The sequence below is a fragment of the Oratosquilla oratoria genome, chromosome 8 (assembly GCF_046742065.1).
Source record: "Oratosquilla oratoria isolate Oo_2021 chromosome 8, ASM4674206v1, whole genome shotgun sequence".
Classification (NCBI taxonomy): domain Eukaryota; kingdom Metazoa; phylum Arthropoda; class Malacostraca; order Stomatopoda; family Squillidae; genus Oratosquilla; species Oratosquilla oratoria.
This window is the reverse complement of record NC_134784.1, coordinates 59292052-59318725: the sequence shown is the minus strand read 5'-3', so window position 1 is coordinate 59318725 and position 26674 is coordinate 59292052. Positions and strand designations below refer to the sequence as shown.

At 38.6% G+C, this 26674-nt stretch overlaps 1 protein-coding gene across 5 annotated transcripts in view; it reads right to left on the bottom strand.

Annotated features, from left to right (window-relative positions):
* ari-1 (E3 ubiquitin-protein ligase ariadne-1) overlaps window positions 1–26674 on the bottom strand; it is a 158225-nt gene that overhangs the window by 103932 nt on the left and 27619 nt on the right. For all 5 annotated transcript variants that reach the window (XR_012966644.1, XR_012966645.1, XR_012966646.1 and 2 more), the window contains one exon: window positions 6494–6559. Coding sequence is in view for 2 of the 5 variants with exons in the window: in XM_076189290.1 (XP_076045405.1) it covers window positions 6494–6559 (66 nt within the window). In the remaining 3 variants the exon portion in view is untranslated. The remainder of the gene's footprint in view (window positions 1–6493; window positions 6560–26674) is intronic.

The window sequence follows — 26674 nt, the reverse complement described above, 5'->3', positions numbered from 1 at the left end:
ATTCAACTCCTACTTGTCTTAATTTCTCTAAATCTTGTTTGTTTTTCAGTTTGTTGTTTACAAATCTGTAAAATAGTTTTGGTTGATCTTTACATTTTTCATTGACATCTTTTTCATATTTTCTCTTTTCCTCTCTGGACACTTGTACATATTCATTTCTATAACAAGTATATATTTTCAATTTTTCAGGTCTTTTGTGTTTTTTTCAATTTTGTTCAAGCTTTATCTCTTTTGTCTTTTAACTCCCTACAGTTTTTGTTGTACCAGCACTTTACATATTCTTGTTCTTGCTTTTGTCTTGGGATATATTTTTCCACTCCTTTATAAATTCTTGTCAAAATATTCCATTTCTCTTCCACTGTTGTTTTCTCTTTGTATATTCTTTCCCAGTCTTCTTTTTGAAAAAATTCTCTTATATCAAAATTTGTTTTTATCATACATCAATCTTCATTTTCTATATTGTTCATTTCTTTTTATGTATTTTCCCTCATTTAGTTCCATTTCAACCAATGTGTGGTCACTTTTACTTATTGGTGTCTTACATTCAATTTTTTCCACTATTTCAGGTTCTGTTGTGATTACTAGGTCCAGTCTCGATGGTTCTTCTTCATTTCTATACCTAGTGTTCTCTTGAATCCATTGCATTATTGTATGGTCAATAATCATATCAAGTAGTACATTTCCCCATGAGTCATCTCCACCCTTTACGGTCATCTCTTCCCAGCAAACTTCTTTACAATTAAAGTCACCCATTATAACTATTCTTCCTCCATCTTCCATTATCTTATTCAATGTTATCCTTGTGTCTTCTAATATACTTTTATGTTCTCTCTCTTCCCACGAGGCTGTTTTAGGAGGCACATAATTTATAATAAACTTTCTGCTCTTCCTATCTTTGTCTTCCACTTCCATCATAATCATCTCTATTCTATTCTTTCCATATGTGACATTTCTCACGTTTATATCCTTCTTAGTCAGGAACATAACTCCTCCCCCTTGTTTTGTCTCTCTGTTTCTAATCCAATAATTATATGCATCATGTCCTACACTGTTGGGTGGTAGTGGACCTTTCAATTTTGTCTCTACAATTCCCATTATGTCTGGTTCTTTTTCCTTCAGATAACCCTTCAGTTCATTCAATCCTGTTATTAATCCATCTATATTTGTGTAAGGCACTCTTAATTTTCTGCTACTTCCATTGTATTTTCTGTTTCCCTTTTGTTTTTCTCTGTTATGTGCCATTTCCTCACTTTCATATTCACTACTCTCCAATAGAATTCCTCTTTTTCTGATTCTTCTCATATCGTTTTTTTCCTTAGCTTCTTGTCTTTTAGTTTTCTCATCCTCTTTTTCCTCTTTATTCATTTCTCTTTTTATCCATATCTTTTTATATTGTTCACTGTCTGCTAGTTTCCCTGTTTTTGCTAAGATATTCTCTGCTGTCCTTTGTGACATGAATTTAATCTTAATTGGTCTGGTCTTATATGTACTATATTTCGCAAGCCTATACACTTCTTCAATTTGTTTTCCTATTTCAGGTTCATCTTCCTGAACTAATTCTATTATTTACTTTTTCTTTTTCCTCCTTAATTCTTGTAGTCGTATTTAGATTATACTTCTTTTCCATCCCTAATATAATTATACATTTATTTTTATCTGCTAAGTCTCTTACTATATTCTCCTTGTCTCATCACTTTAATAACTGTGTCTTCAGTTTGTTCTTTCATCTGCTGTTTCACTATATCATTAAATGCAATTTTGCTGTTCTCTTGGATTTTTTTCCAACCCTGTGCTTCTTTTGCTATGGACTCTTTACTCTCTTTATTATTCCTCTTTAACTCCTCATTCTCATCTTTTACTTCATTTAACTGTCTTTTTAATACTTCTATTTCTTTAGTTTGTTTTTGGTTCAGTTTCTGTAATTCTTCCAATTTTTCAACTCTCTGCGTGATCCTCGTAAGTTGACCAAACCTATCCTCCCAATATTCGACAATTTTCTCAATTTTTTCTTCTAGGCTTGCTAATCGGGGGGTGGGGTGTTTTTTTTTTTTTATTAGATCCTCTCTATCAATAGTTTCTATACCTTTCATGATTCTATAAATAGTTATCAAATCTCCTCTCTTCTTTGCTCTAATGTCTGTAGCTCAGGTTTTGCCATTCTCTCTTCATATGATAGTTTTGAGAGTGTTGGTGCTAATTTTGTAATTGCTCTTTGTATTCTTTCAAGTTTTGTTATACATTTTTTTGTACTTGGTGACCACATCGTCACTGCATATTCCAATCTTGGTCTTATCAAAGTGATTAGTATTTTCTTCACCACTTCATCCAGGTATGTAAATGCCACTTTGATTGTTCCTATTAAATTATAAGTTTCTCAAAAAATCTTGTTCATATGCTTCTCAGGTGACATATTATTCATAATAATGACTCCTAGGTCCTTCTAATTTTCTACTTTTTTTTCTTCCTTCTTCTCCCAATTTATATGATCCTACTATTCTTTTTTTGCTTCTTCCAAATTCCATTATACTACACTTCTTAGTATTGAACTCCGTCTCCCACTTCCTACTCCATTCCCATATTTTATTGAGATCACTCTGTAATGACTCACAATCTTCTTCAGTGTTCACCGTTTTCAACAGTTTTGCATCATCCGCAAAGAAGCTCAAATAACTTTCAATTTCTTCATCCATATCATTAATATATATAGCAAACATTATTGGGGCCAGAACTGTTCCTTGTGGAACACCACTTATTATTTCATCCCAATTAGAGCATTTGTCTTTTATCACTACTCTCATTTTTCTTTCTTGCAAAATTTTTTCCATCCATTTAAGCAGTTTGCCCTGTATTCCTCCTGCAGTTTCTAATTTCTTAAGCAACTTCTTATGTGGTACTTTATCAAAAGCTTTTTTTAGGTCTAGAAATGCACAATCAGCCCATCCATCTCTTTCTTGTATTATAACTATTAACCTTGAATAGAAACACATTAAGTTTGTGATGTATGATCGTCCTTGTCTGAATGGAAATTGCCTTGGATTTAGCACGTTTTTTTTTCTAAATACCTTACCCATCTACTTTTGATAATTCTTTCACAAATTTTTGCAATTGTACTTGTAAGAGAGACTGGTCTATAGTTAGTAGGGTCTTCTTTATTTCCCCCTTTATATATAGGTACTATATTAGCTCTTCTCCAATCTTTTGGAACTTTTCCTTCTTTCAAGAAACTGTTTATTATGCTATGTATTTTGTCTGCCAGTTCATTCCTGCATTCTTTCAAAATCCAGTTTGCTATTTCATTCGGTCCATGCGATTTTCTGACATCAAGATTACTCAAGTGTTTCATTATTTCATTCCTTGTTACTTCTATTTCTTACATTGGGGGGACTTTCTCCTCCCATTCAATATCTCTAGGTTGTATGTTCTCCCTTGTAAACACTGATTTAAAATGCTTGTTCATAATTTCTGCCATTTCTACTTCATCTGTGTATTCAACTCCTCCTTGTCGTAATTTCTCTAATTCTTGTTTGTTTTTCAGTTTGTTTACAAATCTGTAAAATAGTTTTGGTTGATCTTTACATTTTTAATTGACATCTTTTTCATATTTTCTCTTTTCCTCTCTGCACACTTGTACATATTCATTTCTATAACAAGTATATATTTTCCATTTTTCAGGTCTTTTGTCTTTTTTTCAATTTTGTCCAAGCTTTATCTCTTTTGTCTTTTAACTCCCTACAGTTTTTGTTGTACCAGCACTTTACATATTCTTGTTCTTGCTTTTGTCTTGGGACATACTTTTCCACTCCTTTATAAATTTCTGTCAAAACATTCCATTTCTCTACCACTGTTGTTTCCTCTTTGTATATTCTTTCCCAGTCTTCTTTTTGAAAAAAATTCTCTTATTATATCAAAATTTGTTTTTTTCATACATCAATCTTCATTTTCTATATTGTTTTATTTCTTTTCATGTATTTTTCTTCATTTAGTTCCAGTTCAATATGTGGTCACTTTTACTTATTGGTGTCTTATATTCAATCTTTTCCACTATTTCAGGTTCTGATGTGATTATTGGGTCCAGTCTCAATGGTTCTTCATTTCTATACCTAGTGTTCTCTTGAATCCATTGTGTCATTGTATGGTCAATAATCTCAAGTAGAACATTTCCCCATAAGTCGTCTCCACCCTTTACGGTCATCTCTTCCCAGCAAACTTCTTTGCAATTAAAGTCGCCCATTATAACTATTCTTCCTCCATCTTCCATTATCTTATTTAATGTTATCCTTGTGTCTTCTAACATACTTTTATGTCCTCTCTTCCCACGAGGCCATTTTTGGAGGCACATAATTTATTACAAACTTTCTGCTCTTCCTATCTCTGTCTTCCATTTCCATCATAATCATCTCTACTCTATTCTTTCCATATGTGACATTTCTCATGTTTATATCCTTCTTAGTCAGGAACATAACTCCTCCCCCTTGTTTTGTCTCTCTGTTTCTAATCCAATAATTATATGCATCATGTCCTACACTGTTGGGTGGTAGTGGACCTTCTAATTTTGTCTCTACAATTCCCATTATGTCCGGTTCTTTTTCCTTCAGATAATCATTCAGTTTATTCAAGCCTGTTATTAATCCATCTATATTTGTGTAAGACACTCTTAATTTTCTGCTCCTTCCTTTGTATTTTCTGTTTCCCTTTTGTTTTTCTCTGTTATGTGCCATTTCCTCACTTTCATATTCACTACTCTCCAATAGAATTCCTCTTTTTCTGATTCTGTTCTGTTCTTGTTTTTTTCCTTAGCTTCTTGTCTTTTCATTTTTTCATCCTCTCTTTCCTCTTTATTCATTTCTCTTTTTATCCATACCTTTTTATATTGTTCACATTTTGCTAGTTTCCCTGTTTTTGCTAAGATATTCTCTGCTGTCCTTTGTGACATGAATTTAATCTTAATTGGTCTGGTCTTATATGTACTATATTTCCTGAGTCTATACATCTCTTTAATTTCTTTCCCCATTTCAGGTTCATCTTCCTGAACTAATTCTAATATAATGTTTACTTCTTCTTTTTCCTCCTCAATTCTCATAGTTCTGTTTAAGTTGTTGTTCTCTTCCATCCCTAATATAATTATACATTTCTTTTTATCTGCTAAGTCTCTTACTATATTCTCCTTCTTCCTCATTACTTTAATAACTGTATTTTCAGTTTGTTCTTTCATCTGCTGTGTCACTATGTCATTAAATACAATTTTATTGTTCTCTTGAACTTTCTTCCAACCCTGTACTTCTTTTGCTATGGACTTTTTATTCTATTATTTCTCTTTAGTTCCTCATTCTCATCTTTTACTTCCTTTAACTGTTTTTTCAATTCTTCTACTTCTTTAGTTAATTTTTGGTTTTCCTTCTTTAATTGTTCCAATTTATCAACTTGCTGTGCAATCTGTGTGAGTTGACCTAGCCTACTTTCCCAGTGTTGAGCCATTTTTTCTAGTCTTTCCTCTAGCCTTGCTAATCGGGGGAGGTTGGCATCCCCTCCTTCATTAAATCCATTTAAATTATTATCTTCATTTTCCATTTTGTTGTTCTTATTTATATTTCTAAACTTAATGATATTACTGAAATTATTCACTTCTCCTCGTCCGCTGAGGATCTCTTGTTGACATTCTTTATTCCGACAGGTGACGCCTGTGTGCCTCCCTCTTTATTTCCTTCAATTTCCCTCAGTAATCCCTCCCCTTCTCCTTTTCCATCACCTTCCTGCTACACCACAAGCTTTCCCCTTCCCAATAAATACAAAAAGGTACTTCCTCGTTGAGATCCACGAAAATTTCCCTTCTTCTTCGGAGCTCCAATCTTCACATACGTACGTGTGTGTGTGTGTGTGTGTGTGTGTGCGTGTGCGTGTGTGTGTGTGTGTTTCCTTTCCTCACTGTCTTGATGCTCAGTGCAGCTGCTTCTGTAGCACCACGAAATGGAATTGAACATTCTATTCTCCTTGTTCTACTCCTACTGAATGGGGCTGAACAAAGAGCACAGGACAGAAAGAACCCTACAAACAGACACATCATATCCCCAACCCCCCAAGGAGGTGTAGCCGAGGGGTTGGCACTTGGTCTCTGGAATGGGCCAGAGAGTGTACAGCTTCACATCCATTTTGCTACGTGATATTTCACTGCTCCTTTAATTTTACTGCAACACATCACTGCACTTCAATGCACCACCAATACTTTTTCACTGTATGGTCAATTTACATGCACTTTCAAGAAGCTTCTTGAAAACACAAATATTTTTCTGCACTGATACATAATATAGTGTTACCCACAGTAATGCTAAACTGGTACACCTGGGTATCATGTAATATTACTCATGGTTACAGGGTTAACCTGCCTATAGTTGTTGATGAAGTGTATAATCACATTGTCTCCAACTCAACTCCATCAACTCCATGTTGTGTGTCAAAATTAAAGATTTTAAACCATAAATCTGATTACAGTACTTACAGCAGATGGCATTTTGAGAAAGCAGATATCACATTCCTCCATGCCTGAACTATTCTTAACAGGAACCTGAAAAGATTACAGATATGGTTTATACCAGAATTTGTACTTGGAGCACTTGTTTGTGCCAGAAAATTTTTAACCACAAAAGTACATGTTAAATACAATAACATCCACTAATTGCTCAACTTAAAGATACAATGAGATGCATCATAAACTGGAAAGTAGGAAAAAATGGATGAAATAATAGTATCAGTTCCAGGAAAACAAACTTATGTATAAAATCAATATGTAATGTACACAAGGATGATAATGAGAACATAAAGAATAACCCATTGAAGAACAAATAGTTGAAGGAATTGAATTGAATAATTGGAATTTATCTAGCGTCGCAACGTCAGGTCATTGACGCCGTAGTATTTATGATTAAGAAAAGGAAGTGGTAAAAAGCTTAAGAAATAAATAAATTTAAAAAATATTGAAATCTAAAGATCATTGAGAAGATCAATAGCACTAAGAAAAAAAAAAATAGAATCTATATTGCAGTTACATCCCAGAACATTTCGAAGGGACAGATCTCCTTCATCTCTGTGTTTTGACAAATATTGTTGTCTTTCTTCATCATAACTGGGGCATTCCACCATAATGTGTCTAATGGTCATAGGAACAAGGCAATCATTACAAAATGGAGGAGGACTGCCCTCCATAAGAAAGCCATGGGATAATCTACAGTGACCAATCCTCAACCGGCAAAGGGTTACTTCCTGTTTTCTGTTCTGCAATGTATAAGACCAAGGATGAATAGTATCAGTAATATCTCTCATCTTGTTACCAGCCTCAAGATCCCATTGGAACTGCCAAAGAGATGAGATCTCGGCTTTGATTAGAGAGATATAATCTTCATAAGGTATAGGCCGTAAGCGAGGTAAGGGTGAGAGAGCGGCTTCCTTGGCCAATTTATCGGCCTGTTCATTTCCTAGTACTCCGACATGTGCTGGAACCCAGCAGAAGTTTATTTCATTACCTCGACTCTCGATTAAAAAAAGCCATTCTAAGATCTTTAAAACTATTGGGTGCCTTGGGTCGAATTAAATAGTTGAAGGACACATCTTCCTCCCACTATACACTGCCTCACCTTCTGTTCCTTCCCATCATCAACATCTCACATAACATCTTTGTACACTAGCAATTCCTCCTTGAAACATACCCATCCTTCCTCTTGTCCAGTTTCTCCTTTATCCTTCACTATGTTCCAAAATTCTCTCAGCTTCACCTGGTATCATCTATATTTCACCTTCTCATTTAATTTGCTCTCCTTTCCCACTTCTTTGCCTCCTTCATTTTTCTTCTTTCTCCAAATAATTTCAATTATCAATATCCTCTCTGCAACTTACATACGTCATCAGCATTTTATTTCTAGGGTCTCTCCATATAACCAGGGCTTCTTCCCCCTTACAAGGGAGGTAGCCAGCAAATTAAAAGTCAAGTACCCACTCCCACCCATTCCACTCTCATCCACCACCCTTTCTTCCCTCTCATCTTAGCTCTTAATGGATGATGGGCCATCCCTGTATTCCACCCATTGTCCTGGGTCAGAAACAATGCAGCAAGACACAGCACATCCATAGCAAGGCCACTTCACTTAATCAGTGACCCCCCTCTCTGTCCACTCACACAGAAAAAGAGATGTGGAGAAATCCCTTTGGACTGTGTCAAAATATTCATACATAACTCCCTAACCCCCTCCTTCCTTGCATCACAGTATTATCTATATGCAGCCATTCTACACTCACCCCTATCTCCTGCCTTTTCCTTTCCTTGTTCAACAAACATTCCTCTCTTGCTCAGTGCTCGTTTCACCCCATCCATCAATCAAATCCTTGGCTGTACCCTCAAATTCACTCCCTCCACCTCTACTTTCCACACCTCTTTTAACCACTTCAGTACGAGTCAAATTTTCCTGTGCAGCATCAGCTGCCATACGTACAATTCATCATACTACAATAAAGTCACTGCTGTATTACTCATTCTCTTTTACTCTGAGTAATAATAAACACAGAAAACATCATCAAACTAGTTTACAGAATCCGGGGGTAACTCATGTACAACTACAAAAAATACATATAATCAAGACGCTGACGCCGGCATCCTTGCGTACCTACTCACACCTCATGATGCCTATATAGGTCTCATCGTACTGAAGTGGTTAATAATCTTTCTTCACATATTCTTTCCACGTGTCCAAACCATACCACTAATCTTTCATCAGCTCTATCTGCCATCTCCTTTTCCACCCCTGCTCTCCTCCTCAGCTCCTTGTTTCTCATTATATCCAACCTTGTAACCCCTAACATACTTCTCAGACATTCCATCTCAAACACATTTAAACTTCCCCTTTATGCCTCTCTTAACCTCTTCACTCCGGGGCACATCGCACGTCTGGCAGCATTAACTGCCCGATGTGCGATGTTGCGTCATAATAATCACATTATAATAAATAAAGTCAGTGCTCAATCGTTCGTTCTCTTTCACCCGTGTATTTTAATAACCATAGAAAATATGATGAAGCCAGTTTAGAGAGAATGGAGGTTACGTAGGTACGACTACAATAAATATAATCAAGATGCCGATATCGGCATCATCGAGTACCCACTTGCTCCTCATGCCGCCTACGTAGGCGTCACCGTATGGAAGTGGTTAAATTCCAAGTTTCTGCCCTATGCAGTTCTGTTGGCACAATTACCCCTTCATATAGTCTCCTCTTTGCATTCATTCCCAAATGCCTATTTCTCATAACACTTTTTAATCCCCCAATTTACTTGCTTCTTTCAGTCTACAATTTACTTCAACTGCCACACCTCCCTTTCCTGCTATGTGCGACCCCAAATACCTAAAGCTATCCACTTCCTCCAGCCTCTCTCCTTTAAGAACTTATTTCCAGCTTGTTGCCATCCTCTCCCCTTGTACATCTCATCACCTTACTTTAATCAACATTTACCTTCAACTTTCTCCTATTGAATACCCTCCCAATCTATGTCACTAACTCCCTTAATTTAATTTCAAAGTGTGAATTAAAGATAAGGGAAGACCCTTCATTCACAAAGAGCTAAGATAAAAGGGACACAAATGACTGATGGACAGGAAAGAGATGGATGCATACCTTGGCTGGCTACCTCCCTTTTTAAAGGAAAGGAGCCTCTTTGTGTAGATAGATAGTGAATTAAGGAGATGTACAAGGAGAGAGAGTGACAGCAGGCTGGAAGTGAGCATTAAGGGTGAAAGACTGGAGGAAGTGGATAGTTTTAGATACTTGGGTGTGAATGTGGCAGGAAAGGGAGGAGTGGGGGTGGAGGTAGAATGTAGATTAAGAGAAGAGAGTAAATGCCTTGGTGGATTGAAAAGTGTAATGAGACATAGACATCTGGGAATGGATGCTAAGAGGAGGTTATATGAAGGAGTGATTGTGCCAACAGCATTGTATGGGGCAGAAACATGGAACATGAGAGAGGAAGAGAGGAGTTTGAATGTGTTTGAGATGAAATGTCTGAGAAGTATGATAGGGGTTACTAGGCTGGATAGAGTGAGAAATGAGGAGGTGGAGGAGGAGAACAGGGGTGGAAAGGGAACTGGGAGATAGGATTGATGAAAGAGTATTGGGATGGTTTAGACACATGGAAAGAAAGAGTGAAGAAAGATTGGTAAAAGAAGTGTGGAAGGCAGAGGTGGAAGGCAGAGGTGGAAGGAGTGAATATGAGGGGGCGTCCTAGGATGAGATGGATGGATGGGGTGAAAGGGGCATTACAAAAGAGAGGAATGTCTGTGGAGGAAGGACGGGAGAGGACAGAAGATAGGGGTGAATGGAGAGGGGTTGTGTATAGATGATGCTGTGATGCATGAGGGGGAGTGGGTGGCGGATGGATTTCTCCCCTTCTCCTTTTCTGCATGGGGGGACGGAGAGGGGGGGTCGCCGAATTAATGAAGCAGCCTTTGTGTGGATGTGCTGTGTCTTGCGACACTGCTTCTGACCCAGGGCAGTGGACAGGATGCAGGGATGACCCATCATCCAGGAGGTGCCAAGATAAGAGGGAGGGAGGAGGGTGGAGGGGAGTGGAATATATAGGAAATGGAATGGGTGGGAGTGGTTTCTATGCCTTTTTCTTTTTGGCTACCCCCCATGTAGGGGGAAAAAGCCTTTGGTATAAGTTTGTATGCATGTATGTATGTAGGTGGCAAGTGGTGGTAACAGAAATGAAATGAGCATATAGAGAATGGTTGCAAAGAAGAAATGGGAAGCATACATGTACAATTTAAAGAGGGTGGGAACAAAAAGCAAAAGAAGGGAGGCCAAGAGAAGAGAGGTTGCAAAGTGGGGTAGGGGGTTGATGAAAATTTTTAATAAGAAAAATATGTTTTGGAAGAAAGTGAAGAGAGTGAAGGGGAGAGGCAAACCTAGTTAACAGAAGGTATTTTTTCATAATTGTCTGGAATGACCACTACTAATTACTTCTGGGACAAGGCTTCCATCTTATTATATCTGAGCCATTGCTCCAGTTGTCTATGTGCAGTACTCGTCAAAAGTATGCGACCCCTACTCTCTACGGCTGCTTATTAATGACGAAAATAGGAAGGCATTTTCTGAGGTGAAATTAAGTGGATAGAATGTATCTGGCAACTCCCTGCTGTCATGCTTGTCCAACAGAGCGGAATGTGAAGAACTCAGCCAGTCACTCCCACACTGCCGTGGGAAGAGCATTTACAGGTAACCCCTCTCTTTGGGATCTTGCCTTTTTTTCACACTAGTTTTCTTCATTTCCATTGGGACTGTATTGTTACCATAGCCCCTACAAAAGAATTAATGAAAGATATAATTGCTGAAGCAGAATTCAGTCGGCAGAAATGAAAACGTTGAGAGCAATAGTAAATAAAACCAAAAGAGATCAAATTAGAAATGATGAAATAAGAGAAATGATTGGAGTAAAATCAACTAGAAGCAAAATAGAAAAGGCACAACTAAGGTGGCTTGGGCACGTGGAGAGAATGGATGAAGAGAGAATTGCAAAGAAAAGATGGAACTGGAGACCAGAAGGTAGCAGATCTAGAGGTAGACCGAAGAAAAGATGGAAAGATGGCGTTCAAGAAATCCTAGAGGCAAATGGATTAGGAAAAATAGAGGATTTGAGAGGACAATCTGGAGAAGTGTGCTGGCCCGACTGACAGGCTGTAAGCCTACCTGGGAGCAGAAGTAAGAAGTAAGAAGTAAGAATAATTGCTGAAGTCATTGGATTAAAGCAGACCATGGAACTAAAGAAATCAGTGAAATGCTGAAGGTAGCCAAGCCCAAAGTCTAGAGATACATGGTGCGATCTCGGGAGGGAAGCGGGCTGAAGATATCATCCCAGAAACCCAGGATAGGGCATCCTAAAAGACTTCTCCAATGGTTTTGATTACCATAAAGCATACTTTAGAGTCAAATTCACTAATAAAAGCAAAATTTCTGAAGGAGAAGCCTTCTTAGAATCCCCTATACCAAGTTACTGGGATGGTATCTCCAGTCCTCCTCCCTCCCAAAATTGCACCATCTATCTCTTGACTTTGGACTTAGCCACCTTAAACATGTCACTGATTTCTTTAATTCCATGGTCTGCCTTCTTTAATCCAATGACTTGGGCAATTACCAGTTTAGTTAATTCCTTTGTAGGTGCCATGGTAATGATACACACCCTAGGGAAATAAAGAAAAACAGTGTGAAAGAAGGCAAGGTGCCAAAGAGAAGGGTTACCTGTAAATGCTCTTCCCACAGCACTGTGGGAGCAACTGGCTGGGTTCTCTTTCATATTCCACTCTATTGAACCTGTGTGACAGCAGGGTGTTGCCAGATACATTCTATCTACATAATTCCACCTCAGAAAATGCCTTCCTATTTTCAACATAAATATGTGGCTGCAAGGAGTAGGGGTCGCATACTTTTGACGAGTACTGCTTAGCTGCTTATTTTGTAGTTTGTATTTACCTAGTTGTATTATATGGGAAGGGAGCTATGCTCCTGGTGACCCGTCTTTGTATCTGTCAGCATCAAGTTTTTCTTAAAATCTTGAATAGTGTTTGCACACACTGTTTCTTTGTCTAATTTGTTCCAAGTATCTATCACTCTGTGTGGGAAGCTATTTTTTTTTCAGATCTCTTCTGTAATTATCTTTTTTTAGTTTCTTTTCGTGTCCTCTTGTTTTTCCATTGTCCCACTTCAATAAGTCATTCTTATCTAAGATTTCCATTCCCTTCATAATTCTATAGATAGTTAGTAAGTCTCCTCTTTCCCTTCTTTGTTCCAGAGTTGGTAATTCTAATTTGGACAGTCTTTGTTCATATGTCATTTTGGAAAGAGTTGGTGCCAGTTTTGTTGTTGCTCTTTGTATTCTTTCTAACTTCTTTATATTCTTTTTGGTACTGGGTGGGGTGGATGGATGGGGTGAAGGGGGCTTTGGGGAAGAGGGGAATGTCTGTTGAGGAAGGAAGGGAGAGGACGGAAGACAGAGGTGAGTGGAGAATGGTTGTATATGGATGATGTTGTGACTGCATGAGGAGGAATGGGCGGGGGGGTGGGGGGTGGGGTAGTATGTGTGAGTAAATTTTGACGCAGCCCGAAGGGATTTCTCCCCGTCCTCTCCTTATATGCAAAGGGGGACGGAGAGGGGGGGTCGCCGATTAAATGAAGCGGCCTTGCTGTGGATGTACTGTGTCTTGCGACACTGCTTCTGACCCAGGGCGGTGGGCAGGGTGCAGGGATGACCCGTCATCCAGGAGGTGCTCAGATGAGAGGAAGGGTGGGAGGGGTGTGGAGTGTATTTAGGGATGAAATGGGTGGGAGTGTTTTTATGCCTTTCCCTTTTTGGCTACCTCCCTTGGAAGGGGGAAAAAGCCTTGGTATATGTATGTATATGTATGTACTGGGTGTCCAGTGTTGCTGCATACTCGGGTTTTGGTCTTATTAGCGTAGTTAAATTTTTTTTTTTTTATCATTTCCTTGTCCAAATAGGCAAAGGCCACTTCTATTGACCTCAATAAATTATAGGTTTCTCCAACTATTTTATTAATATGCTTCTCCGGTGTCATGTCTTTGCTGATCATCACTCCAAGGTCTTTTTCAGAGTTTACTTTTTTACCTCTTCTTCACCAATTTTATAATCTCTCGATGTTCTGTTTTTACTTTTTCCAAATTTCATTACAGTGTTCCCTCACCACTTCACGCTTCATGTTTCGCAGCTTCAGTGTTTCACGGGTTAAAAAGAAAAAAATCATCAAAAAATAATCAAATTTTCTTAAAACTTACCATGCTAACACATGAATGTTGTGCCTTTCTTGTGTAAGTTTTGATAAATAATTGAAATTATAAATAATATCGCTAGAGGGAATTTTATTGGAAAAAATGCCATTGGCGCGACGTAACAAAGTCATGCATTTTATGACCAATATATATCTTGATCTATTAACATTTTAGGAAAAAATTAAATTACACGCTGTTTATATGGTATTTGAGATTTTACATGCAAAAGCAGGTTAGTGTAGGTAAAGTATTAAGATCAGAAAACATTTGTGACGTCATCAATGACATCATACGAACTGACAGATGAAGAGACGGACATACATCGTTCAAATGCTCATGGTATATGGAAAATAATAATTTGATTATACTGTAAAAATATTAAGTCGATATATAAAAAAACTTTTTTTATTAATATTTTTCTATCAGTGTGTCTGATCCCCCTTAATTACTGTATAATAAATGTTAACTGTATAAGGTTTTATAATTAACAATTTAGGCAAATATGTGTACTGTTGTAATCTTTGTCTCAAATATGTAAAGTACAGTTATTCCTCGTTTAACGACCTACTCGGTTAACGACAACTCGGAGTAACGATGGGCTTTATGACATCGTTTAACGTAAATCTCCCGAAGTTACGACGTCGTGTACGATAATTAAGTTGGCTGAGGCAAATTTGTATGATGTTATAAATGAACTTGTACGGTGGATATTAGCTGTGAGGTAAAGTGTTCTGAAGCTTAGGTCTACATTACCATCCTGCAAGCTGCAAAAACTACCTGGGGTACAGTGTATACCGGTAGTGGTAAATTTTTAGTTTCGACCATGGGCGCAATATAGCAATAGAAAATTAATTATTAATTTTGTAAATTATAATGTATCAACGTAATATGCAATTTTGTGAGCAGAAATGAAAAAAAACAAAAAAAAAAAATGCTAGTTGTCGTCGTCGTGAGAGACGTTGGCAGACGACAAGATGGCGTCCCGAGCCTATGCTACCAACTTCGTTCATTAGCATACAGGTACACCTCACCTTACGTCGTTAATTGGTTCCAGGAGACACGACGTAAGTCGAAAAACGACGTAAGTCGAAAAACGACGTAAGTCGAATTTGCTTACAAGTAGGCTAGGTAGGCCTGGTGTAGCCTAGGCTAAACTGCCAATAGCCATTTTTCAGTACTTTTACTTTTGATTGCATTTTTTATTAAACAAGGTTAATAAAAATCTATTTTAAGTTTCCAAACAGAACATTTATTTATCATTTTGTAATAAAGTATAAAAAAGTACCTGTACTTATTCATCAATACGTACAATTTGCTGTACTTTATGAATGCATTGTCAATTACATACGGTGAAACAAAACAAAAAACAAATAAATAAAAACTAGTTTAAGCTTACAATCATTTTGTAATAAGTGAAAAATTGAATAAAGTATTTTTAATTTACCAATGCAGTACATACATTATGTCGATGTTTACGCGTTGCTATTTCGCGGTGCTGTACTCTATGAATGCATTGTCAATAACATACGGTAAAACAAAAAAAAAACAAAGAAATAAAAACTATTTCAAGCTTACACATAATCATATTGTAATAAGTGAAAATTTTTATTGTATTTTCAGTTTACCAAAACAGTAGATACAATATGTTGATGTTTACGTTGTAGACGTAGATGGCTGGGGATTGTCGACATCAACATCAGCTGATTCTCGTCGTTCGACGCGTAAAAACTGGTCAAGAGTGCATTGAACCGTCTTCTTGTTCTTTTCTTCAAGGATTAGATTATAGGAGCAAAAGCTTCATAACAAGCCCCCATTATCTTGGAAAAGCGTTGAGCATTTGGATCCATATCCTCAAACATAGCAAGACCTTTTTCGATGTGTGCAAATGCTTCCTCCATTTTCTTAATGGTGAAGTGGCGTGGCTCAGATTCATCATCCTCTTCTTCTTCTTTCTTTTGTTGCTCCTGAAGTTCCATCAAATCCTTGTTCGTCAGTAACTCGTCTTTTTCAAATAAATCTGTGAAATCCTCTTCCTCCAAATTCATATCCAGCTCTTTGCTCATTGTAACCAAATCTTTGTTGACAACAACAGTATCGTGCACAAATTGCGGGCATAGCTTTTTCCATACACCATTCATAGCAGTGCTCTGAACATCATTCCATGCTGCTGCTACATTCTGTAAAGCTTTGTAGATGTCATATCCCTTCCAAAAGTCGCAAAGTGTGATAGACTCATCCATTTCAATTGCAGCTATTGCTTGCCGTAGCGTACGCTTCATATAATAACGTTTGAAGATAGCAATTATCCCCTGATCCATTGGCTGGAGAATAGACGTAGTGTTTGGGGGGAGGTATATGACGGTAATGTTGGGGTGAAAATCTGCGATGTTTTGTGGGTGGCCAGGAGCATTATCTAAGATAAGTAAAACCTTAAAAGGAATCCCCTTCTCCTTACAATACTTCTCTGCTGCTGGGACAAAATTATTGAAAAACCAATCTTCGAAAATAACAACAGTGACCCAAGCTTTTGAGTTAGCCATCCATATGACAGGGAGAGATGCTTTGGGTATATTCTTCAGGGCACGGGGGTTGTGTGCATGATAAACAAACAGAGGCTTTAATTCAAAATCTCCTGCACAGTTACCTCCCAACATTATGGTCACACGTTCTTTTGAGACCTTGTAACCTGGAATCGTTTTCTCTTCCTTGGAAACAAATGAACGATCTGGTAATTTCTTCCAATATAATCCTGTTTCGTCTACGTTGAAAATTTGCTCAGGAAGAAACCCGTTTTCTTCTATGATTTTCTTCAGTGTAGCAGGAAATTCCGCTGCTGCTTGTTCATCAGCTGATGCGATTTCACCTTGTCTTTTAAGGAAGTGATAATTTCTCCTGTTTTTATATCTCATAAACCATCCAGGACTTGCTTTGAAATCTACATCTTTCTCATCTGGATATTTTTCCTTTAGGTCCTCAAACAAAGACAACGCTTTTTCCTGAATGAGCTCTTGACTAAGATTCACATTCTGACGATTCCTCCTATCAACCCAAATCGAAAGAAGATTTTCCATTTCTTCAAATATCTTACCTCTTTTCTTGTTGATGATCGTGTTCTTCATCAATGGGGCTTCAGATGTGACATGTCTTGTCTTTATTATGCACAATCGTTGATACAGTTGTCCGACTTACTCCAAAACATCGTGCAATCGATACAACTTTTTCACCATTACAATGACGTTTTATCATCGCCATTTTCTCCTCCAGCGAAATAGCATGACGCTTAGCACTTTCACTAGAACTTTTCTTAGGAGGCATGGGGGCAAATATTACAGTTACAAGTGAATGTTAATGAGAAAATTTACAAAACTTCAGTAAACAGATAATAATCCAAAAGAATTGCGGGAGTCGAGACGCCGCTTACGGTAAATACGTATTGGAAGTACCGTTGCGATTTCATGTTCTAGTGGACTAGGCCATACTACTTTATGGCATATATTTTAGCAGTTACTGAATCTTTATATAATTTTACATGCTTTTATTCTTATTCATTATAACATGAATTGCTTGAAACGCTTGAAACGTTTTTTGGTGTTTATGCGATTCCATTATTGGCTGACCGACGTAAAGTCAAGTAAAACGACAACTTGAATTTTTTTCCATATTATTTTTGAAAACCGACGTATCTTCGAAAACGACGTAAGTCGAAACGACGTAAGTCGAAACGACGTAAGTCGAAACGACGTAAGTCGAGGTGTGCCTGTATTTTCTTGTAGCAAGGTATTTTTTACTTTCATTTCCGCCCACAAAATTGCATATTACATTGATACATTTTAATTTACAAAATTAATAATCAATTTTCTATTGCTATATTGCGCCCATGGTCGAAACTAAAAAAATACCCTGGTATTCAATATGGAATGTCAGCATACGCGGATTTGGTCATATACGGTAATTTTAGGAACCTAACCACCGTATATAAACAGTAAATAAAGCTTTAATGTACTGTATAAAAGAGGAAAAATACACGAAAATAAAGATACATGTATTGCTGGACATTGTACATACAGTACATGTACGTATATGTATACACTTTTGCTTAACGACCAATTCGGTTAATGACGGCACGCTGGTCCCAATTGTCGTCGTTAAACGAGGAGTGGTTGTATAAATACTGTTTACATATTTTAAACATTCTGGTACACACATACATGAAAATTCCTGGGGGGGGGGGGGGGCAAATCCTACTTCGCTGTTTTTCATCTTTCGTGGGGGGTTCTGGTCCCCATTAACCGCAAAAAACAAGGGATCACTGTATACTACATTTCTTGATATCGAATTTCACTTCCCACTTTTGAGTCCATTTCCAGATCTTGTCCAAGTCTTGTTGTAATGAGTTGCAATCCTCCTCCGTTTTTACTTTCTTTAGTATTTTTGCATTGTCTGCAAAGAAATTCATATCACACTACTCCTTCGTCCATGTCATTTACCGTATATTTCCGTGTATAAGACGACCTTTGTATAAGACGAGGTACAAAATTAGAGCAAATTTTTATGAATTTATCTCATATCGGTAGTATAAGACGACTGCTAGATTACAAAAGCATCAGTATATCAAACCTACCGTATAAAAAGAATCGTTTTGATTACGTTAATCAGCTGTTTTTTTCCACTTTTTCTCTTTGCTTTCTCATTACTTAATTGTATCCTTATGCCAGATAAATTACTTACTGTATCCTTATAAATTCAAAATAAATGAAATAACAAAGCAAATCATGTATCATGATTTTCTGAGAGTACACGTCAACTAAAAAAAATGATTTGTTTACGCTCCTGGTTCGACGTAGCTCACTCCACCGCACACAACGGTTGGCACACAACAATCTTGCGTTAATCAGCTGCTTGCCCATATCAATCATAGAGCCACCAACTAAGAGAAGAAAATACGAGGCAAGTTTCAAATTCTAAAACATGGTTGGCACGAAGCAATACTGATATTGCTGTTATTCCAGGTGGCTTAACTTCTGTACTTCAGCCACTTGATGTAAGTTTAAACAAACCGTTTAAAGATAACGTTAGGTATCAATGGAACGAGTGGATGACGAATGGAGAGAAGTCATTTACGAAAGGTGGAGCTATGCGTAGTGCATCACTTGATGTTCTCTGCGAGTTTGTTATTAAAGCTTGGGAAAGTGTTAAGGTCGAAAGTATCGTAAAATCTTTTAAAAAATGTGGAATCTCTAATGCCATGGATGGCACTGAAGATGATTTATTGTATGAAAGTGATGACGAAGCCGAAGTCGACTCACTGGAACCGGACTGGGATCCCTACGATGACGGCATATTTGAGGAATCTTGTGATATGTTCGAACAACTTTTCGAAACAGAGAGTGATGATTGTGACGAGTTTGAAGGGTTTTATATAAATAAATAAAGAAATAAAGTTTTATAATGTTTTAAGTTTTAAATGTAATGTAATGTAATTTTATTGAAAATAAAGGTTTTAGAAATACGTTTGATGTGTAATATTGATGATGATTAGAAATTAAGTTTTATAATTTTATAATTTCTAAATTTTCTAAATTTTCTATGTTTTAAATGCAACTACTGTAAAATATTTTTTTATTGATAAATAAACGTTTTATGTACTGTAATCCAAAATTGTTATTTTCAGTCTTAAAAATTACTGAAAAGTTAGCGAAAGAAAAAGGTTGCTATGAACGCAACCAGTGCTCGATGTTTACATTTTTTTCAGCTGTGTTAAATGTGTTTACATAGAGTAGTTAAAAGTACCGTAATTTCATTAATATAGAATTATTCCTCGAATTTATTAACAATTGCCATTTACTATAAAGATATGCCAATAATATATAAGGTAAATATGGTTTAATTACCTTTATTACCAGTTCTTATCATAATGTGAATCATTTCCTGTGTATCGGTGGTTATCGGCAGGCTAGCCTACCAAGTCATCTCACGTAGAATTCAAGGTCTGATTTTTATAATGGTAGTATAAGACGACCCCCAATTTTAAGGGGTGAATTTTTGGATTTTAGGGTCGTCTTATACGTGGAAATATACAGTATGTATACAGCAAACATGATCAGGGCCAGTACTGATCCCTGCAGGACACCACCTATCATTTCTTCCCAATTTGAGAATTTGTCTCTGATTACTCTCATTTTTCTCCCAGTCAGGAAGTCTTTCATCCATTCCAATAATTTTCCTGATACCACCTATTGATTCTATCTTCCTTATAAGTTTATTGTGTGGTACTTTATCAAATGTCTTTTGTAGGTCCAGAAAGGCACAGTCTGCCCAACCATCTCTCTCTTGTATTATGTCTATTAATCTTGAGTAGAAGCAGATCAAGTTTGTTGTACATGATCTTCCTTGTCTGAATCCAAATTGATTTGGATTCAGTATATTTTTTCTTCCAAATGTTTAACCCATCTATTTTTGACAACCTTTTTGCAAATTTTTGCTGCTGTGCTTGTCAGGGAGACCGGTATGTAATTTGATGGGTCTTCCTTGTTTCCTCCCTTACAAATTGGTACAATGTTTGCCTTCTTCCAGTCCTGTGGCACTTTTCCTTCTTTAAGTGAGAATTAAATTATATTGTATATTTAGTCTGTTAATTCTTCCAGTATCCAATTTGCAATTCCGTCTGGACCATGTGATTTTCTGAAGTCAAGGGTTTTGATTTGGTCGCTGATTTCCTTTTGTGTTACAATTATTTCTTTCAGGAGGTGCTGGGATGGGAGGGAGGGTGGAGGGGTGTGGAGTGTATTCAGGGATGGAGTGGGTGGGAATGATTTTGTGCCTTTTTCTTTTTGGCTACCCCCCTTGTAAGGGGGAAAAGGCCTTGGTGTGTGTGTGTGTGTGTGTGTGTATTATGATGACTACTATTTGTCTGAGAGGGCTGATGAAAAAATATGGAGATGGTTTGGGCACATAGAAAGAATGAGAGGAAAGACTAGCAAAAAGAGTGTGGAAGGCAGAGGTGGATGGAGTGAACTTGAGGGAAAGACTGACAATGAGATGGATGGTTGGGAAACAGTGGTGATTCTAGGACTATGAAAGTCGGAGGGCCAGCTGAAAAACTGGGGGGGGGGGCATGGCCCTCCCAGCCCCCAGCACCCCCCCCCCTAAAATCGCCATTGCATGTGACACCGTTATGGGGTCTGTACTGCAGTAGTATTTACCAAGGGGTATATATATATATATATATGTACTGGGAGACCTTAATGCTAGGGTAGAAAATGGTCCAGGAAAGAATCGTAGTGGAGAGTTGATGGTGGAAATGTGTCTAGAAAGAGAGTTGATGATAGCAAATACAGTGTTTCGGAAGAAAGTCATGCATAAGTACACATGGGAGAGGGTGGTGGAGGGAAGGGTGGTAGATAGAGCGCTAATGGATTATGTAGTGGTAAATAGGATTATGATAGGAAGAGTTAACCCCTTCCATACGGTGCCGCACACGTAGGCGTCATGAGGAGCAAGTGGATTCGCGACGCTGCCATATCGGCGTCTTGATTATATTTATTGTAGTCGCCCCTGTGTTTTTACATTCTCCCAAATGCGCCCTGAATCCCATTCTCTGTGGTTTTCAAAATTCGCAGGTGAAAGAGAGAACGATCGATATAAGCGGTGACTATATTTTATGATGCGATTATTATTACGACACGTCATACGGCTGCTGCCCGCGAGATTTAAGTCCCGTACTGAAGTGGTTAAGGATGTACATGTGCTAAGGGGAGAGGGTGGGGGAATATCAAATCATTTTTTGGTGGGGGAATATCAGATCATTTTTTGGTGGAAGGTAAGTTGAGAGTGGAGGATAGATGGAGAAAGAGGAAAGGGACAAAAGGTAGGGAGGTTCTTAGAGTGAACTCCTTGAATGAAAAGGAAAAGGAGAAGGAGTACAGAAAGAAGCTGAAGGAGTGGGAGGGAGTAAAGGATAGAGTAGAGCTGGGTGTGGAGGAGGAATGGGGATGGTTCAAGGAGGGAGTCATAAAGTGTGCAAGGATAGTGTGTGGAACAAGAAGGTCAGGGGGAAATAGAAGAAAGGGTAGTGAATGGTGGGATGAGGAAACAAAGAAGGTTGTAGAAGAGAAGAAGCGAGCTTTCACAGATTGGTTACAAAATAGGACGAGGGAGTCATATGAGAGATACAAAGAAAAGAAAAGAGAAGTAAAGCAAAAGGTAAAGGAGGCAAAGAGGAGAGCAGATGTGAAATGGGGTAGGAGTATGACAGAAAATTTTGAAAGTAATAAAAAGATGTTTTGGAAAGAAATTAAGAGAGGAAGAGGAGGCGAATCAAGTAGAGAAGAAAAGGTAAAAGGTGCAGATGGAAAGATGATAATGGAAGAGAAGGCAGTAAGGGGAAGATGGGCAGAATATTTTAGGGAGTTGCTGAATGTGAAGGAGGGTGGGGAGGGAGGAATAGCTGCAGTGGGAAATGCTAAGAAAATGACCGTGATGAGTGAGGAGAATGGAGGAGAAATAAGGAAGGATGAGGTGAAGGCAGTTGTTAAGATGATGAAAGCAGGTAAGGCACCTGGTCTGGATGGATGCCATGCGGAGTGTCTGAAAAAGGGAGGTACAGTGATGGTGGACTGTTTGGTGAGGTTATTTAATGTTTGCTGGAGAGAGGGTAGAGTGCCAGAGGACTGGAGGAGTGCCTGTATAGTTCCTCTTTACAAGGAAAAAGGGAACAAGTGTGAATGTAGTAGTTTCAGAGGGATTAGCTTGTTAAGTGTAGTTGGGAAGGCTTATGGGTGGATCTTGATTGAGAGGATTAGGAGAGGAACAGAAGGAGTAATTGGTGATGAACAGTGTGGATTTAGGACAGGTAGAGGTTGTGTAGATCAGATCTTTGTGGTAAGACAGATATGTGAGAAAGCTATAGGAAAGGGGAAGGATGTTTTTTGGGCTTTTATGGATCTGGAAAAGGCTTATGATAGGGTAGACAGAAAGGCACTGTGGGAGGTTATGCAGATATACGGGATAGGAGGAAAGCTTCTGGGAGCTGTGAAGTTTTTATGAGAGTAGTAGAGCTTGTGTCAGGATTGGAAATGGAGAGAGTGAGTGGTTCGAGGTAAAGGTGGGACTTCGTCAAGGATGCGTTATGTCACCCTGGCTGTTCAACTTATACATGGATGGGGTGGTGCGAGAGGTAAATGCAAGGGTAGTGGGCAAGGGATTGGAGATGGTTAAAGAAAATGGAGAAAAGTGGGAGGTGAGCCAGCTGTTGTTTGCAGACAACACTGTGCTTGTGGCAGGATCAGAGGAGGGATTGAGGAAGTTGGTGGCAGAGTTTGGGAGATTATGTGATAGAAGAAAGCTAAAGATAAATGTGGGTAAAAGTAAGGTGATGAGATGTACAAGGGGTGAAAGTGGCGGTAGACTGGAGGTGAGTATTAAGGGAGAGCGACTGGAGGAAGTGGATAGTTTTAGATACTTGGGTGCAAATGTGGCAGGAAAAGGTGGAGTGAAGGTGGAGGTAGCATGTAGATTGAGAGAAGTGAGTAAATGCCTTGGTGGATTAAAGAGTGTAATGAGGAATAGACATTTGGGAATGGATGCTAAGAGGAGACTGTATGAAGGAGTGATTGTGCCAACAGCACTGTATGGGGCGGAAACATGGAACATAAGAGAGGAAGAGAGAAGGAGTTTGAATGTGTTTGAGATGAGGTGTCTGAGAAGTATGATGGGGGTTACTAGGATAGATAGGGTGAGAAATGAGGAGGTGAGGAGGAGAACAGGGGTGGAAAAGGAGTTGGGAGATAGGGCTGATGAAAGAATATTAGGATGGTTTGGACACATGGAAAGAATGAGTGAAGAAAGACTAGTAAAAGAGGTATGGAAGGCAGATGTGGAGGGAGTGAACATGAGGGGACGTCCTAGGATGAGGTGAAGGGGGCTTTGGGGAAGAGGGGAATGTCTGTTGAGGAAGGACAGGAGAGGACAGAAGACAGGGGTGAATGGAGAATGGTTGTATATGGATGATGTTGTGATTGCATGAGGTGGAATGGGCGGGGGGGTGGGGGGTGAGGTAGTATGTGTGAGCAAAATTTGACGCAGCCCGAAGGGATTTCTCCCCGTCCTCTCCTTTTATGCAATGGGGGGACGGAGAGGGGGGGTCGCCAATTTAATGAAGTGGGCTTGCTGTGGATGTGCTGTGTCTTGCGACACTACTTCTGACCCAGGGCAGTGGACAAGGTGCAGGGATGACCCGTCATCCAGGAGGTGCTCAGATAAGAGGGAGGGTGGAGGGGTGTGGAGTGTATTCAGGGATGGAATGGGTGGAAATGATTTTATGCCTTTCCCTTTTTGGCTACCTCCCTTGTAAGGGGGAAAAAGCCTTGGTATATGTATGTATATATATATACATATATATATACATACATATGTATATAATTTAAAAATAGGATATGCAAAAAAACTGGGGGCCAGCTGAAAAACTGGGGGAGCCATGGCCCCCCCAAGCATCGCCACTGATGGGAAGGGAAGTGAAGGGAGAAGGCAAGAGATAGGTGTGAGTGGAGAATATTTATGAATGGACTATGAACTGATGTGGCACAAAGGGATTTATCCTTGTCTTCTCTATTTTCACATGAGGGGGATTAGGAGGGAGAGTTGCCATGTAAATGAGGCAGCAGGCCCTTTTGTGGATGTGCTGTGTCTTGCTGTATTGCTTGACCTGGGAAGTGAGCAGGAGATAGAGATGACCCTTCATCTACAAGGAACTAAGATAAAAGAGAAACAAATGGGTAACAAATGGGAGTGGGATTGTAAATAGGTGCATGGCTTGGCTGGCTACCTCCATTATAAGGGGGAAGAAGCTTCTTGTATATAGATAAATTCAGATTATTTGTCAGGTCATCTGCACGAGTACATTGATATTAAGTTCTGCATCAGAGGCTGGGAGATGACTTGGGAATATATTGAATAGCACTGGTGAAAGTATTGCTCTTTGGGTGACTCCACTGTATATTATTTTTGTCCCAGATACTAGGCTGCTCTGGGTTACTTTGCACTATTTCCCTGATAAGATGTTAGCCATTTCTTAGCATTGTTGTGAATATCAGTCTCTATGATCTTTTTTTGAAAGTATGCCTGTGGACTTTATCAAATGCTGTTTATGTCAATTATCATAACTGCTCTTTCTGGTTAAGTTTTATTGTTGAATCCTTCCAGCACTTGTTGAGAGATGTGCATGAGCACTCTGGTACAGTGGCCCTCTTTGAATTCATGTTGGTTAGGGAAAGTGGGTATTTTGTTATAATTCTTACTACTAATCTTTCCAACAGCTTGGATATGGTGGATAGCAGTGAAATTGGTCTGTATGATGCAATTTTTTTTTCTTAAGATTGGTATTATGTGAGTGCTTTCCTTGATAGCTGGACTCTTATTGTGCAACCAGCTAAAGTTAAGGCTTACATGGTTATTCAACCTAGGCACTTTCAGATGTTCAAGATCTTGTCTGGACCTTCTCCAAGGGAGTTCTTTGGTTTATTGAACTCGTTCTTTATTGTCCCTTCTACATCTTTGTTGGTGGTGGGGTGACATTAGTGTTTAGCTTGATTTTTCATATTTATTTCCCTATTTTTTGAGTTATGGGCTTGAAACTTATCTTATAGATGATATTACACTGCTGTTTTGGTGATAGTATTTGCCACTAGATTACTCCAACTATTTCATGGGTGTGTGAATGGGTGGGGAGGCTTAATTTTTTATATTTTGATGGTTTTTACTGCTCTCCACAATTTGTTGTTGTTATCTGTTTTCCTTTTTTCAGCTTTCTTTCTGCCTACTGTTTAATAGTTAAATGATATTTGGATGAAGTGGAGAGCTTTAATTACTTAGGGTCACACCAAGGTGGTGAACTACTGAGTAAGGAAAGCCAATGTCTGGGAGGAATGAAAATTGTCACAACATAAAGATGTCTTAGAATGAGTGCAAAGAGAAGATTGTATGTGGAAGTGATTGGGCCCACAGCACTGCATGGGGCAGACTCTTAGAATTTGAGGGAGGCAAAAAGGAAAATCTTAAACATGTTTAAAACAAAGCATTTAAGAAATACAAGCACCCGGCTGATGCCGGCCGTGGCTCAGCCACGGGTGCTTGGCCTGCGGCGCCGCTCGCTGCGCTCGCAGTAGTCTTCTTCCACATGTGATTTTTAGAACATCTATACACAATAATACACACGTGCGCACACATAGATACATACATGAACACACACACATTCCATAGCAAGCAGCTCACGGGAATCTAGTTCTGGCTCCTTCAAGTGGTACTGGGTGCGCTCATTTCTCATTTCAGATAAAACTCGCATGTCCTCCTCTGATAATGTGTGTGTTTTGCTTTCATCCCTCATGGCGGCCTTTACTCTTTAAAACGTTGCAGCCGCTGCAATCTTTTTCTCCCTTTTCCTTTTTTTATCTTCACATTTCTTTTCCTTTTCTTGCAACAATTTCTGCATTTTTTTCCCTTCTCTCTTCCCTTATCTTTTTTTTCGTTTCTAAAGCCAATTCAGCAGCCATCCGCTTTTCTTTTAGACAATTTTTGTTCTCTAGAGCCAATTTTTCCTCAATCAACCGCTTTTCTTCTTTCTCTTTTGCAAGTCTCTCTCGTTCTTCTATTCTTTGCTTCGCCTTTTCCTCGTCTTGACGGATTTTATTCAGTCTCCTTTGGTCACAGGAGTCTTTCATAGCTTTCCTGATGGCATATTTGTTTCTTCGTTTTGCCTGGTTGAACGTTTTGAAGGCCTTCTCTAGATAATACATTTGATATGCTTTGTGGTCGGGTTTTCCGCCCGATTTCACAAAGTTTTTATACCCAACGAAATAATGTTTCGAGAA